The sequence below is a fragment of the Ochotona curzoniae genome, unplaced genomic scaffold (genome assembly GCF_017591425.1).
Source record: "Ochotona curzoniae isolate NIBS_2020 unplaced genomic scaffold, NIBS_Ocur_1.0 contig_1302, whole genome shotgun sequence".
NCBI classification, from domain to species: Eukaryota; Metazoa; Chordata; class Mammalia; order Lagomorpha; family Ochotonidae; genus Ochotona; species Ochotona curzoniae.
The window spans coordinates 2,792,648-2,809,579 of NW_024465035.1; the positions used below are offsets into that span (position 1 = coordinate 2,792,648).

Consider the following 16,932-nt stretch of genomic DNA (forward strand, 5'->3'; position numbering starts at 1 on the left):
CAAACAAAATGTAAGGGAAATACACAGATGCTCATTAGTTTATCACTACTAAACTAACTTTTCATTTGACAACAAGATTATGATAACCCTCAACTTACCTTTACTCGGGCTGGGGTACTGTAACAACTTAACTTCCAGTTTGGCAGTAATGGTTATATTTAACCTGATCTTTATCAGAAAGTCAATATATACCATTGTCATTCAGAGTTCACATTCCTTGCATTCAGGTCTAAGAAGCAAGTATGACGAAGCACATTCTTGTAATGACAGTATCTGATCATTTGGGAAACCCAAATTAGCCTGTCTTGAACGGTATTAATATCTGTACTTTTATGGTAAGAGATTTTTAAAACCAAACATTGATCAAAGTAAAACCATGAAAACTTCACAAAGAAGAAACAAGGTAAAAACAAAAGCCCCAAACCCAAATGGTTAACAAAAGGTATGCTGTGAAACCGAACTTCATTTTACTTTTTCGTAGGACTTAAATAATTGAACCATTTTGAATAAGATTTCATCACATCTGTTATTTAAAAGAAGCACTTTTTTGTATTTTTTGCATTCAGATAGGTGCTGCCCTTCTCTTCCTGGTAAAGACTGAGTGGGACTGGTGGTAAAGTTCATGGTATGCAAATAATTCTAGTAACTTATCAGTGTTTACTGCATTTTGATTTTCTCAAAACTCAAGTCACATTGAAGCTTTTAATTCTACATTCCAGGTGAAGTGTTAAGCAGCTGTAGTAATCACTTCATTTTATAAAGTAGATCAGTTGTCATCATGAAGGTAAGAGCAGGAAGGAGCATCCTGTGACAGGCAAGATGCTGACTGCTCCTGTCCTCCGTGCCCCTCCCCCCACTTGACGCCTGCCGTAACTCGGTTATTTTATGCTTGGTTTTTAACACCAGCAAAGTGACCAAGGTAATGTGGAAAGAAGCCATTCTGGTTAAAGGAGTATTTAGGGAAGAAGTTGATTGTTTTAATAGAGATGAATGTTGGGACATTGCTTGGTGGTTTTTTAAATTTCTTTTTCATTTTTATCCCCCCCCCCCCCCCGCAAATACTGTAGGATTTACTGTGGCCTGCTGAAAAAGATTAAGGATTCCCTCCTGAACCCAGCTACTCTGAGTGTCCATGGCAGCTTTCTCCTTCTGGGCCTGTCGCTGTTTTCTTCCATGGTTGTAATAAATGTTGAGGTGGTGAAGTGCTTGGAGTAGCCAGTGTGGACATCGGGAGTGATGTTAGGAAGAGGCGTGTACTCCTGTCCTCATCTCATGGTCAAGGACAGAGTATGTCTAGTAAGGATTTTCATGCAGTATTTCCAAGCAGGCCTTCTGTATAGGAAGTAAAGATGGGGTGTGATTGAATTTGGAGATTGATGAATCATTCAATGGTTGTCTACAAACGTTAGATAAAATAACTTTCTTCAAGTATTAGTCAAATTCTGTACTTCATTTGAGCAATTTCGAGATTCTGTATGAGAGCCACAGTGAGGGTGGGGAGGTTGATAAAGGCTGTCAGCCAAGTTGGAAGGCCCAGTGGTTACAATACCTGAGGATGTAAAGTGACTAGCAGTTTGGCAGGTCATTGTGAAGTTGCATTAAACTAGGTTAAGTTCAAGATGTCTGAACTCCAGTACACATAAGTAAAAGAGGTCTCGGAGATGTTTTGGCAGTGCTTTCATTACTAGGGCTAACTCAATTCTGGAGGCCGCCCTTAATTTTTCAAGTTCCAGAATATTCTTACTCAAGTTTTTCTGCAAGTAAAGGTATCTTCTAGGCTCCATAGGAGCTCTGAGGGGCCTCGTATGCTGACCGACTCGAGGCAACTACTTCTTCTGTGCAGAGTGGTGTTTGGCTCTGTCACTGAGAGCTGCTTGGTACATTCAGGGGGCAGAGTGCTCATCTGCAGACTTCGAAGGTGATGCTATGTGATACTCCAACGAACTCTGCCAGAGGTTGGAGGCAACCTGGAGGAGCCTCCGAAGTTGGGTGAGTATCTAGATTTACTGTTTAAAAACACTTCAGTGTTGCTAGTGCAGATACACACTTCTCCAGGCCTTTAGAAGCATTATATGCAAAGAGAATCACTTCATGAGGAAAAAAGATAGAAAACACACATCTTTTATGTAGACACCAGTAGTTGCGCTGCTACTCTTCATCCACTGACTGCAGCTTCTCAAATTGCTCTGAAACGTTTGAAGTTATCTTATTGCCTTTGTTTCCAAATTCAGTTGGAGAGACAGGTTCATCTATTTCATAATCTTCAAAGGAACTGAAAGAAAAATAAAAGTTAACCTTTTATTTTCTTGGTAACAAGGTTTGGATAGAAGTGGGCTAACCAGAGACTGAAGCCAGCTTCCTGAGGGAGCCTCAGGTTGCCAAGCAGCAGCTGTAAATTGAGGGCCCAATACTTTTTTCTCCTTGTGCCTTAAGATTCAAATTCATGTTAGAGATGTACTTTATCCTATATGAGCTTGTAATGTTTCCATTGAAGTTTCCATAGAGTGGGAGTTTCAACTCTCAAATTTATAGCTTTTCTCCGTGGCTTCCAGGAAGCATATTGAGACGTGCGATTGTGTGCATGGAGCAATGAATTTCCCCCATCCTACTTGGCAAAATTTGACTTCCACGCATGTTCATCTCCCTTCAAGGTTACTGATAACCCCTGTGCAACCATATCTCCCTGGCTACTCCTGCTGTTTGCTTTAGACAGTTAACATTTTCCTTTAAATGATGACTGAATTACCAAGCTGGTAAATATTGTCAGGCTTCATTTTAGTAAGAAAATAAACATTTACTAATGTCCACTGTGATACTTGACATTTCTAGCTAAGCTTTTGTTACCCTTTGCCAGGCACCTTGTGCTACACTTGAGAAGAAACTTCTGGTCACGCAGTCCCTTCCATCAGAAAGATGAGACAGGCAGGTGTATCCAGTAGTTGCTGGGTAAGGAGACCACAGGATAAATTTGCTCCAGTCGATGAATGATTGACCAGTCTTCATTTGGGGAGCACAGTTTTACACTTCTGCAGTGCATTATCAGACTGCTGCTATTGCAATGGAAGGCATTTTCTGCCTTTGCTATCTGTAATCTGTCAGAACAGTCTGAGGAACTTTGAAATAGTTAAATCTAAAGTGAGACTCATCCAGTGAACTGAACTGCTAACTAAGCATGGTAGAACAGAACCCGATAAGCTGCTGCTTCGTGGTGGTTAAATGTCTTCAACAGAGTTTTGGTTTCCAATTTGGGTTTGGATCTGTTTTGGGGGCATGGTTATAAATTCATGCATGATTGGCAAAAAGCCTATTGGATAACCATCCGTACGTCTGTGCTGGAGACCGTTTCAGTTTTCAATGAAGTATTTGCAAGCATCTCCCTACCTGCCAGGAGACAGGGCAGTATCTGCACACAGCTGAATGTCACGCTGGCTGGCTGCAGGGATGTGCCTAAACTCGTGCTGGACACATCAGTGGTGCTTGAATTTTAGCTCCTCCGTCATTGTACACTCCTGGTAATCTCTCCCACGGCTTTACCCACTTGTTTGCCTGCAGTTTCTAGAGGTCCTCATGTGTGCAGCTGCATCCTAGATTTTTGTTCATATCTTCAACTAATTCTCTAAATGATCGCAACAGCCAGGGCTGGACCAGGCTGAATGAAGCGGGGAGCCTCAACTGGGTCTCCTGTGGGTACAGGGGCCCAACTACTCGGGCATTTTCTGCTGCACGGGCACATTTGTAGGGGATCTGGATCAGAAGAGGAGCAGCTTAGACTTGAGCTAATACCCATGTGGGGTGCTGTAGGTCGTGGCTTAACATACTGTGCCACAATGCCTGGCCTGCAGATGATTCTAGGACAGCAGTGTGTACAAAGCAAACTCCTTACCGCTGCCCTGCACCTCCAGCTCTTAGCAAATATCTTAACATAATTCAACACCTGAAGCCAGAAACCTAGTTATTCCTAATTCCTCTTCCCTTTGCCCCGCCCCTCTCCAATTCTAGCTAGTCTTATTACTTAAACAAGTACCCTGGGGATACAGCCCCGCCTCTGCCTTACCACTGGCTTGATCAGGATACCATGCTCTCTTGTTTGGATTATAATAATTGGTCTTTCACTCTTGCCACACCCTTTTCCACTGTAGCTGCTGTTTCCTGTGTTGGGTGGGTTGTGCTCTCAGGACCCAGTGGCACTGCACATCTTTCAGTTGCCTGGCATGTGCTTGCCTCTTCCGCAGTGTCATTTAAAAGTGTTGCTTTTAAGCTAGTATCATTTATTTTGGTATCATAATGGCTTCCTTATTTGCCTGCCTGCTTTCTAGCATCTCACTAACCTAAGAGAGCAATCTTAAAAAAAAAGTAGGATCCAGTTGGAAACCATTATGCTTTGTGAAATAAGCAAGTCACAAAAAGACAAATACATTTTCTCTGATTTGTGAGTGACAACTCACAGTACAGAAAATGTACTCTAAGAGGTCAACCGAAGGATTTCCATCTTTTTCCTTTTTCTTGCTATGCTATGGCATCTTTCCCTATTGGAGTGTTAAGTTTACAATCATGAAATGAAAGGAAAATGTGCATTGTAATAGCCTGGAGAGTAACTTACGGGAAAGGAGGAGCCTCTGTGCTTCTAAATCCACACGTGAGACACAGATTACTCACTTCAGGTAATAAAAAGTGCTTTCTCTGATACCAGGATAGCTTAAAAAAATAGAGTATGTAACTTTTTTTGTTAAGCCTTTTTTATTAGCTTCCCCAGGCACTGCATGATCTGGCACCTTTCTAATACTTTCTAATATTTAATGTTTGTTCATTTTGCTCTAGCTACACTTTATTTTAAAGGTTTATTTACTTTTATTGCAAAGTCAGATACACAGAGAGGAGAGACAGACGAAGATCTTCCCTTACTGTTGGATTCGCCGGGTGCCCTCTCTAAAGGAGCCTGTGACCTTGTGGTGTCGTGCCCAGGCTGTGGCTGTTACGAGGCTTCTCCCCCTTGCTACCTTATCGCCCACATACGTTCTGTGAGGTTCTTATCTCCCATAATATGAGAAGAGCCTCTCAAATGACTGAGCAGACTACAGCTGGTGGTGGCCTCTCCTCTCGTGACCCTCACCGGTACCCGTCTGCCGCCGGTCTCCCCTCATGCACACAGGTACCGCTTGCTGGGCTAGCACAACCTGACAAACTTCTGCTTGAGCCATTTACTCACTCTGGCTGCCATCAGGCACTGTTTACACCAGCCTCTTCCTCCCTTTACAGCAGGACAGGAAACTATAAATGCCATTTTTATAAAACATTGTATGTATAGAAGCATCTAGAAAGAACTTTCAGCGAATAAGACAGGCTATCACTGAGGGCCTCAAAATGAACACTTTTTAATTTTTCTGCACTGAAAATTTATTATCTGATTAGGTAAAGGATTAATTTCCTCTTTATTAAAAAACACATGCTAATCTTAACATATTATAGAACAGTATATGAAGACAAGTTACTTTAAATGCCACAGCCCAGATTTTAATAATTTTGACCTTTCTAAGAAATTAACTTTTTAGGCCAACTTTTAAATGTCTTTGCATTATGATATAAACACACCGTGACTTATTTAGCCATTCTATTATTTGTTGCTTCATTTAGTTTTAGAATTACCTGTGACCGATACCAATTATGTAGATAGAAATTTTTATGTGAATTTCTGATGACTGGCAATAGATCCCAGGATTAAAACTAAGGAGTCCAAAGGCACAAAGTCAGGCTGTTTTCAAGTGACTTAACACTGGATCAACAGATTTCCCCCAGCAACGTCTGGGAGGGCTGTCTTCCTGCACAGTTTCCTCCGTGAGGGCAGTTCCTCTGTCTGCATCAGACTTCCTGCTAGGGAGGAATCTTGTGTTTACCATGCGCAGTAAGGCTTAGTGCACACTAGAAATGCAAACAGTGAATTAGCTTTTAAAAATTACTGCTGGGCCCGGCAGCGTGGCCTAGCGGCTAAAGTCCTCGCCTTGAATGCCCCAGGATCCCATATGGGCACCAGTTTCTAATCCCGGTAGCCCCACTTCCCATCCAGCTCCCTGCTTGTGGCCTGGGAAAGCAGTCAAGGACGGCCCAAAGCCTTGGGACCCTGCACCCGTGTGGGAGACCTGGAAGAGATTCCTGGATCCTGGCTTCGGATGGGCACAGCGCTGGCCATTGTGCTCACTTGGGGAGTGAATCATTGGATGGAAGATCTTCCTCTCTGTCTCTCCTCCTCTCTGTATATCTGACTTTGTAATAAGAATAAATAATAATAAAAAAAATTACTGCCAATTTTAATAAGGTACAACTTTTGGGCTCCTACTTTTACTTTATTTGAGAAGCAGAGACAAACTTCCGTGTAACTGGCTCCCCAGAAAGCCGCAGCGGCCAGAAGGCTGTAGCTGGAAATGGAACCCCGAGTCCGCGCAGTGGCCGCTCAAGCACTGGAGCCACCATGGCTGCCTCCCAAGGGCCACGCTGGGCGGAGTCAGACTCCAGTGCTGCAGCGCCAAGGTCCTCGGGCCTCTAGACTCTTACTACCAGGCAAAATGCATGCCCAGCTCAGTCCAATAAATAAATAAAACCAAAAGCAGCAACCAGTTTTAATAATTTACATAACAGAGTTCATCAGTTCTAAGCGTTCAACACATTCTGGTTAAGAGTTTTTACAGTTGCACAAGCCCTGCCACGGTTCAGTTTTAGAACACTCGGCTCTCCCATCCGTTCCTGCTGTCTTCTGACTAGGCCTGCGGAGCCGCTTCCCTGTGCTGCAAGCCTCCCTCCTCCAGATCCGCACACGGACTCTAATGCTCCAGGCGCCTCACTGCGTCGACCTGCAGTGCTCAGACAGCAGTCCCTGTTGCACTAACTACTCGATTCCTTTTGATAACTGATACAGCACCCAGTGCCGAGACATGTTTTAACTCATATTTCACTCTGATATATATCTTAAAAATAATCAGTGGGTCACAATGTTTTTTTGCATATGGACAGCCAACTATTTCCACACTATCTTTGAAGACAACCCTTTGGTTGAAAATTGGTTGGCCACATATGTATATTTGAATATTTTATTGCTCTAACACGTACACTTATCAGTGAGTCAATGTCTTGATAATTTTTGGCTTTATAGTAAGTTTTGTTTTTAAAATATTCTGACCAGGTGCATGTTATTTTTACATAAATTTCAGAGTTGGCTTACTATTTTCTACAACAAAAAATTTTCAGAGATTTTGATGGGGATTGGGTTCCATAGAGTAATTAGGGAAGAAATGATATTTTAACACTACTGATGCCTTTAATCCAAATTTCTTTAGGTCTAAATTAAAAAAAAAATTATTTAAAAGGCCTAGAGAGATGAGCAGAGATTCAGAGAGTCAGAATGGAATCTCCTTTGTGTTGTTTCACTGCCTAAATTTCCCCAGGTGGCCAGGGCTGGGCCAGTGCCTGCAGAGTGGCAGGGACCGGGCATCTGAGCTGTCCCCTGTTGCCTCCCGTGGCATCTTACATTAGCCTAGTCACTAAATCCTCATCTTGTGACTGCCAGGATCCCATGTGGGTGCTGGTTCATGTCCTGGCTGCACCACTTCACACCCAGCTCCCTTCTTGTGGCCTGGAAAGCAGGCCTTTGGCCCCTGTACCCGCACGGGAGACCCGGAGGTGGCGGCTTTGGGTCAGCTGGGCTCTGGCTGTTGCAGCCACTTGGGGAGAGTACCAGCAGACAGAGGATCTTTCTGTGTCTCCTCTTTGGAAATTGCTTTTCCAAGAAAAAATAAAATCTTTAAAAAACATAATTTCTGTAGGGTTTTTTTGTGTGTGTTGTGTTTCTTTGGCTTGTATTCCTAAGATTTTACTTTTTTAAATGTCATTGTGAATAGAATCATCTTTTTATAGTATAGCTTTCATAGCTCTTTAATGCTAAAAAAAAATATGGTCATCCTTCACTGCTTTCCTAGGCCACAAGCAAGGAACTGGATGGGAGGTGGAGCTGCCGGGATTAGAACTGGCGCCCATGTGGGAGCCTGGCACGTTCAAGGTGAGGACTTTAGCCGCCAGGCTACTGTGCCAGGCTCCCATAGTTTCTTCTTTGATTCATGTGTGTTAGAGATAAGCTGAAGTTCCCAGATTTCTGACAACATAGCATATCTTGTTGTAATCTACTTGGATTTGTCAAGCATTATTTTATTGGCCGAGTATATGGTTTTTCCTAGTGAAGTTCCAGACACACTTGAAAAAAAGTATTTTATTTATGATCTTACAGATTATTTGTTAAGACTGACAATCAAATCAAGCTGAAGAATTTGTGGAAAAATGGAATTAAAAGTTCATTTTGGTGCAAAAAGTCAAATTTATGCATATGTGTGGTCTTCAAAATGTCCATGGGAAATGCATGGGAAGATTTTGAATGCACTGAAGACATTTGACAGCCGCACACGCTTGAGTTGCATCCCCATGAGCTTGCTGGAGCGCCCTGGGCGCCGGATGGACGCCTGTGGGTGCTGCGGGCGGCTCGGGGAGATCCTTCCCCGACTCGCCCTGCACGCCTGAGCTCTCACCTTCACGTGACCTTTATTCCCTAAAGCTTTCCTGTTTTCAAGTATTTTTCTATTGGATACTCTAGTTTTGTCCTTTCCTATTTTATCTGCTCTTGCAAAGCACTCTTCCTTGGAAGTTTTTTCTTAATGAAAGTCAAGAAACACCCACGAAATGATTTCAGTGCTTACATGGGAATGTATATGCACTATAATTTTGTTAATCTTTTTGTTACAAAACATGCACATGTCTCGACTACAGGAATGCTACTTCTCTAGACCGTCAGTCCTCCTTCCCGGTGTGGAGGCGCCACGCTGGAGAATTTGCTTCCAGTTTATTTCTTGCCGCCTTCAGGCTTATGACACTCCAGTCATTTGGGTCTACAGGTCATTGATGTAAAGAATGAAATTCCAGTTTCATGGCTCTGCAGGTTTAAGAAATCTACAGATAAGAAGTGGCTGCTGACGGCCTGTCAGCACCGAGGAAGTTACTGCAGACTTACTGGGAGAGGTACACCTGTGTTCGCTCTGGAGGATCACGTGACAGGATCCCTCCTTGGCTGGCTCCTGACTGCACGGCATCAACTGAGTTAGGCTGGGCATTCCTGACCGCTTGTGACAGGCTGGCTAAGGTCACAGTCCGGTCAGACGACCCTGTCTCTTGGGGTTCTAGCGAGTTTCATCTCCGTAGGGATGGAAATGGCTCCTCAACTGTTGCTAGCTCTGGGTATCTATCTTGTTGTTGGCTTCTATAGAACTATACTATGTTTTTGCAGATTCTTTTATAATACCAATTTGGTGTATGCTTTTCTGTTTGTGATGTATCTAGGTATTTCATCCTACATATACATAAAATGACAGCTATCATGTAAGGTGATTGGCTGCACCACTCGAATTCCTCATAGTGAAGTGATAAATACGTCAGTCAATAAAGCACTGTAAAATAATGATCATTATACAGCTAAAAAGTATCACTCAGATACATCTGGGCAATAATCTCCAGTGTATTGAGTGTGGGCAAAGAAGGTACTAAACACTGGCTATAGTACACTACCTTTGTGTAGTCAAAGAAATAAGAAATAATAGTATATATAAATATTTGCAGAGTGGAAGAGCATAGAACACAGCACGTGCTGCTTCTGGAGAACTGGGTAGTTAGGGAGTTTTGTTTTTTTTTTTAAAGAATTATTTTATTTTTATTGGAAAGGCGGATATACAGAGAGGAGAGACAGAGAGGAAGATCCTCTGTCCGATGATTCACTCCCCAAGTGAGTGCAACGGCCGATGCTATGCCGATCCCAAGCCAGGAACGTCTTCTGGGTCTCCCACATGGGTGCAGGGTCCCAAAGCCTTGGGCTGTCCTCGACTGCTTTCCCAGGCCACAGGCAGGGAGCTGGAAGGGAAGCAGGGCTGCCGGGATTTGAACCAGCGCCCATATGCGATCCCGGGCGTGCAAGGCGAGGACGTTAACCACTGCGCCACCGCGCCGGGCCCAGGGAGGTTTTTGTTATTCTTTTGTTATCCATGATAAGGATTAAGGACCTTGAAGAAACAATCTCTATTTTTTGTTCTTCTAATTTCTTAAATTATTTTTCTGGGGGGTGAAAATTTTTAGTTTTAATTTTGAAATTTTATTTTATTGTTAATATTTTTAAATTGTTAATTTTGTTTACAGAGGTGAGAGGGATACGTGCCCATGTGGGCCTCTGATTAGAGTGGGGAGGGCTGAGGAATAGAGGAAGGTGGGTGAGACATATGGTTCAAAAAATTTTTAAGGAAGAACTGGATTAATGGTTTAAGGAGTTGCTAGAAGATGACAGAAAAATGAGCAAATTGAAATGTTCTACCTGACGAGTACAAATTTATATGCAGAAGTTACTTCTTATTTAATATAAAACCAGGAATGACAGAGGTTGCTTCTACATGTGATCACCTGTTTATTTCCTTTGGAATGGAACACGCCGCCGCCCTTCCCATGCAGTGGGAGGACACGTTAGTGGTTCTGCTTTCGCTGACAGAGTGACACCATTAAAGGAAGCAGGACATAAGAAAACTTATCAGGAAACAACGTAGGGAGTAGAAACTCCCAAGGAAAATATTCACATCACTCACAGGCGGATTTACTCACCCTTCTTGGAACTGTGCTTGGGCAGACTCCTCAGCAACCAGAGTCTCGTATTCCTCAGCCGCAAACCTGTCCCAGTCAGAGGGCTCCGGCCCGTCATTCTCCACGTCCTGAAGGGAACGGCACCAGAAACGAGTTAGTCGGCGACAAAGAACTACTGTAAGTCGTAACAAGTGTACATGGCTGAGAAACCTGAGAACCGCTTCATTTCAACGTACTGAATGCGGTACAAAGGCAATATTCTTAAGGTGATTTTCTACAGCTGAAATCACAAAGTCTTAACTGCTGAGCAGCTCCATATCCAGGTTTGCAGTTTTTCAATCTACAGCTAAAGGCCGTTTTCCTCAGTGTCCCTCCGCGGCACAGCGGCGGTCCGCAGTGACTTGTGGCTTGCATGTGTCCATGACTGTGACTCCCTTCCAAGCCGGTTGAGGGCTGCGTGTTTGGAACGGGGCTTGCAGTGCTGTGTAGGATGCCCACACCACAGTGTCCTGTGTCCTTGTCCCGCTTCCTGCTTGTGACACGGATAACACCTATCAGAAAGCTGGTTCGCACCTCGACGCCTTCCTGCTGATGCAGCTGCTGGGAGGCCGGTGGACAACGAATGGCCAAAGTGCTTGGTTCCCTGCTCCTTGTGGCACTTTCGGGGAGAGTTCCTGGCTTTGGCCTGGCCTGGCCTCTCTGGGGAGTAGACCAGTGATGGAAGCTCTCTCCAACACACAAATCAATCAATCTTACAATAAACAAAGCCTAGAACTTGGTTTCTGTTGACCTTGTGGGTGACCTGGATGCAGTGCTGGGCCCGACTAGCCCAGTCTGTTAAAGGAATGTGATGTGGGGAATAAAAGCACTCAATGCTGCTCTGCCTTTCAAATAAAAATAAAGCCTAGGAGGCAGTGTGACGCTCTGAGGGACCAACAGGCCAGCGCAGACACCGCCCGATGCATCCTGGAAGCCGCCGCCCTCATCGCTCCCGTCTCTCGCGTGCTTTCTCATCCTTGCTCTCTGCACAGGCAGCAGCTCTTCAAATCAGGCCTGCGATTTAGGAGCATTTTCTGACTTCTATGTTTTTTGCATATCACAACAAATATGAGTATTTCTCATGTAAAAACATTTAAAAATTTTTATTTAAAAAAAAAGGTATCTCATCCAACGGTTTACTTCCAAATGCCTGGATGGCTGGGCTGGGCCAGGCTGAAGCCAGGAATCGATCTCCACCCAGGTCTCTCCCATGGGTGGCAGAATCCAGCCACTTGAGCCAACGCTTTCCAGGGTGGGCGTCAGTCCTGGTGGCAGGAGTCAGAACCATGAGCACACCTCACAGGGTCAGCAGCTCAGCACCTGCCCCAAGAAAAGACTGAAAATTCAATCCAGGGCCCTGCGCAACAGTGCAGTGGTTAAAGTCCTTGTCTTGCATGCGCCAGGATCCCATATGGGTGCCAGTTCTAATCCTGGCGGCCTGCTTCCCATCCAGCTCCCTGCCTGTGGCCTGGGAAAGTAGTCAAGGATGGCCCAAAACCTTGGGACCCTGCACCCATGTGGGAGACCTGGAAGAGTTCCTGGCTCCTGGCTTCGGATTGGCTCAGCTCCAGCCGTTGTGGCCAACTTGGGGAGTAAACCATTGGATGGAAGATCTTCCTCTCTGTCTTTCCTTCTCTTTGTATATCTGACTTTCCAATAAAAATAAATAAATCTTTTTTTAAAAAAGAAAATACAATACAAATAAAAGAACAGAGAAAGGCAATTTGATTTCATTGTATAGTACGGGTAGTTTTTTTTTTTTTTAAAGAAAGATTTACTTGTTTATTTTGTAAAATTAGATATCTTTCATCCATATGGCTGCGGTGAACAGGAACGGGACCAGAGGAAAGCCAGGAACTTCTGGTTTTCTATGTGGGTGGCAGGATTCAGAACACTTGGGCCATCTCCCATTGCTTCTCCCAGGCCGCAGCAGGCAGGTGGGTTAGAAATGGAGTATTCAGGACGCTGTTCCTACACAGGACGCCAGCATAGCGAGGGGGCTCTGACCTACTATGCCACAATGCCGGCCCAGGGCAATGTCTTCTATTACATGTCCAAGCTGCAAATGAAGTAGTGTTGCCCCAAGGTCAGTTAATATTTCTGAAACTGAAATGCATTAGATTTAATTGGCTATGTTTGCTTTTGTTTGGGCCTTGAAGTAAACATAGCATTGAGGCATGTTAAATTCGGTGAAGGAAAATTAAGGTTTAGGCCAGTGATAATGCACTTTGGCCCCGAATCTAGGGTATCTGTTTTCAGAGGTCATCTTGGCATTCTTACTGCTACTTAAGTCAAAGCAGCTATGGGGATGTGGGAAACGAAAAGGCTGCAGGAGCTCCCTACACTTGTACCGTCAGTCACCTGAAAGAAGCCCTTTCCTGTAAACACAGTTTTCTCTTCTTTCACAGGGGAATGGTGAAGCAAGTGGCTGTATTTATTTTTGTGGGTGGGTGCAGAGAAGGGACGGGGACATGCACAGAGTTTACTGAGGGCCCCAAGTGTTACGTGTGAGTGCTCATCTCTGTTCTGTGTGGAACACTCAAAACTGATGAGCACGCACAGCTATTATTAACACTTGACAAAGTGCTAGGTCATCTGTCCATGGAGAGCTACCTTTCACTACAAGGGGCTGATTTTGCACGGAATCCTGGAAATGAATGACATAATTAATGTTAATTTGGTTTCTAGCACAAATGTGCATCGATATATTTCTAAACATCAAAAGCACACATTTTTTCAGTTTCTTTTTGTTACTAATTTTATCGTTGCTTTAAGACTGTTTATTTGAAAGTTATAGTTACAGAAGGAGAGGGGAAGTGGGAGATAGACTGATTGCACTGCACAGTGTTGGACCAGGCCAAAGCTGGGAGCCAGGAGCTTCTTCCTGGTCTCCTATGTGGATGCAGGGGCCCAAACACATGGGCCATTTTCTGCTGCTTTTCCTAGGCACATTAGCAGGCAGTGGGTCTGGAAGCAAAGCAGCTGGTACTAGAACCAGTGCCCATATGGGACGTTAGCACCGCCATGTGGCAGCTTTAGTTACTGCACCACACTGCTGGCCTTGCCATGAGTTTCTAATGTGTCTGTAAATACACAGACTATGCAATCCACTCACTGGAGTGCACATGCACCTTATTATCTAAGTGTGAACAGCACCTGTAGGGACAGACATGCTCCAGGTTTTTTTCTGTATTTTGTGAAATATCTTAAATGTCACCTTCTTACTGAGGGCCAGCAGCACATGAAGTGGCTGCCTGCAGAGCCAGCATCCAGTATGAGCCCTGATCCGGATAAGGCTGTTCTACTTCCAATCCAGCTCCCTGCAAATGTGCTTGAGAAAGCAGTGAAGACGGCCCAAGTGACTGGGCCTCTGGACTCACGTGGAGAAGACCTGGGAGAAGCTCGCGGAGTGGGCCTGTCCCAGCTCAGAGCCATGGCAGCCATCTGGGGAGTGAACCAGCAGATCCACCATCTCTCTCTGCAACTCTGCCTTTTAAATGAATAAGTCTTTCAAAATAAATGTTACAAAAATAAATTCCTGCATGTAGACACCATTTTACTTTGTAGCACACAATGTCTGATACCGTAGCTCACCAGAATTCAAATACTAGTACCTTCTGGACCGCGAAGGGGTCTCTCTGCTCATGGTCTAAGTACTTCTCCAGGTTAAAGAAAGTATCATAGAAGATGTGAGCCATCCTGCATCTCTTCAGATCTCGTAGAGTTATTTTGCCTATACACAAATAAATAAATCTGGTAAGTTTCATCAGGAGAATTTTTGGCAAGAGAAAAAACTGATGTAAAATTAAAGTCATATTAAAATCAGTGAAATTCACAGTAACAAAATGTGTACATTTTAGGAGTGTACAATTAACTGCTTTTAGTATACTTCCGACGTCATGCCCTGATCCCTCCAAAAGGAAGCTAGGTATTAAACAGTCCCTCTGAGCTCTCCTCCCCGTCTCTACTGAAACATCCTGCTTCTTGCACAGCAGTCTTGCCACCAAGTGCTAGTTTCACACTGATCCAAGGCAGAGCTTTAAATTATCCAGGAACGGGGACTCCTACGGGAAGACTCTTGAAGGTTAGAGAACGGAGAACAACCTAGAATCCTGTGCGTCCCCGCTCACGGAGGTGCCCAATGCTGAGTCTCACCGTCACTGGCTGGCTTCACCAGGTCAAGCATCTGGCACAGCAAGTCGTGGAATGGCAAGGGCTCAATGCCCATGGCTTCCATTCGTTCACACTGTTCCTCATAGAAGTACTCCAGCTCGTACATGGAGAGCACCCCATCTCCATCCACGTCCATGCAGCGGAACCAATACTCAATGCTAGGAGAGAAGGACGCGCCTTAGTCGGGACCTGGAGAAGGTTCCTTGTTCACCCAGATCTCCCAGATCTCCCACTCCCATCTTCCTTTTTAAAGGAGTAGCATCTACACATTCCGGACTCAGACAGTTTTACAAAGTTAGGAAAATGGCAGCTGCTTTCTTCTCTTTATTTTCCCACCCCAGAAACAACCATCTGATTGCTTTATCTTCATATTTTTAGATAACATGCTGTTCATTTCCCCTTTCTTAAAGAACTAGGCATAAATCCCACACTTCCCCCATGTGTGTTTTTCTGTCTTATTTGTTTAGTTTTCTGCGTGCTTGTTAACTAATAAAGCCCCAAATCGCAGCTGTCATGAGCCGAGCAGGGCCTGGCTGCTTGCCTGGACGGGGAGCTCAGAGAGAAGAGGACTAAACATAACCCCTGTGGCCCCCGGCTGAGCGGGTGGCATTCGCTGTGCACCATGACTGGCTCTAGCGCTGTCCATGTGTTTAACATCGCGGCAAAGCTGATTTAGAAACCGTACCTGGTGGGGTTCCTTTTGTCTTCCTCGGAGATCAAAAACCAAACAAAATCTGCATAGCTCATTCTTCCCTCTTCCTGTACTGTTTTTCCCCTGAAGAAAACATGATTATAGAATTTCCTGAGTAACTGAGAAATAAAATAACATCCTTCTTTGGAAATTTAGTTAAAAATTTTTTTGCAAATTAGAACGCTGGCTGTCTCATAGAAGGCAACCCTTCTGGGACCTTTCTTGCTTTTGAATGCTCCAAGGTGAAACCGAGGCCTTTGCAAGTCTGAAGGAAAGCGCTCTGGCTTCTGACTGGAACACAGGCAATTACTGGGGTCTAAAAAAGTGAGCTGTATTTGGATATGGGACTGACACTTATACCAAAGAAGCACGGTCTTAAGCCATGACTATGTTTAGTATAATGTTATCTAACCAAATTATGGAAGAAATCTTAAGACTAATCCAGTTACTACTTGCAATTCTTTTTAAAAATGAGATTTAAAACTTTTTCTTACCTTGTCACTGCCCCGGAGAATATTCTTTCAATAATTCTGCTTGAGGACGCTAAATGTAAGTTACAAAGCCAATTAGAAACATACTCCATGAAGGCAATACGTTAACAACTTTTTTTCATTTACTACGAACTAAACCATAACAATCTACGATCAGAATATGAGTAGTTGCTTTAACCTACACTCAATTTGTACTATTTTGAAGGATGAATGTGACAACTTCTTGCTTATCCATCGGTAATTTCAAAAAAAAGAACAAGATAATGTGCCCGATGCTGGCGAGTGTTAATACACAGCTGCGTGCAAAATTAAACTGAGAAACCTGATATCTCAGATAAAATGGCCTGCATTTTTGCTGACCTTGTTTGCCAAAGAGATGAAACAAATTTTCCTCAGAAACAAGACAGGATCCGTGTTAGCATTAAATTCAAGAGGGAACAGTTGTGTATCCCCTAATATAATTTATGAAGTAAAGCTATAGAGTGCTGTCAAGCCAAATTTTATACAAGTTATCACAATACACTATATCTAGAACTTTCTCTATATTTTCATTCTGTAAGAGTCCTCCAGGATACGACAGAACCTGGAATTGTTTGAAAACCCCACACGGAGTTGTGTCTATACAGTCCGTTACATCTAGGACCCTAGCGATCCTGGACAATGTCCAGTAGGGTACCTTACTGTAGGTTCAGAACAACCAACGGCATGAGGTAGTTATCTGGAGATGCCTCAAGATCTCTTTAGCAACACCTAGGCAATGACTGGAGCACACACTGACGTCTTAGGTCGAGGGAGCTGGCAGCCATCACTCTGGCCCTTCTGTGTGGGCTTGGGTACAGTCAATGCACACTGCTCAGGTGATCAAAGCTGGAGAACTTATGTCAGTCCGGT

General features: G+C 44.0%; 1 protein-coding gene across 2 annotated transcripts in view; it reads right to left on the bottom strand.

Moving 5' to 3' along the window:
- Positions 1–613: 613 nt before the first annotated feature.
- Positions 614–16,932, bottom strand: part of PPP2R3A (protein phosphatase 2 regulatory subunit B''alpha) — a 78,148-nt gene continuing 61,829 nt past the window's right edge. For both annotated transcript variants that reach the window (XM_041004616.1, XM_041004624.1), the window contains 6 exons: positions 16,045–16,093; positions 15,545–15,634; positions 14,842–15,017; positions 14,301–14,419; positions 10,669–10,775; positions 614–2,272 (listed from right to left, as the gene is read on the bottom strand). In XM_041004616.1, coding sequence (XP_040860550.1) covers positions 2,149–2,272; positions 10,669–10,775; positions 14,301–14,419; positions 14,842–15,017; positions 15,545–15,634; positions 16,045–16,093 — 665 coding nt within the window. In that variant the 3' untranslated portion in view covers positions 614–2,148. The remainder of the gene's footprint in view (positions 2,273–10,668; positions 10,776–14,300; positions 14,420–14,841; positions 15,018–15,544; positions 15,635–16,044; positions 16,094–16,932) is intronic.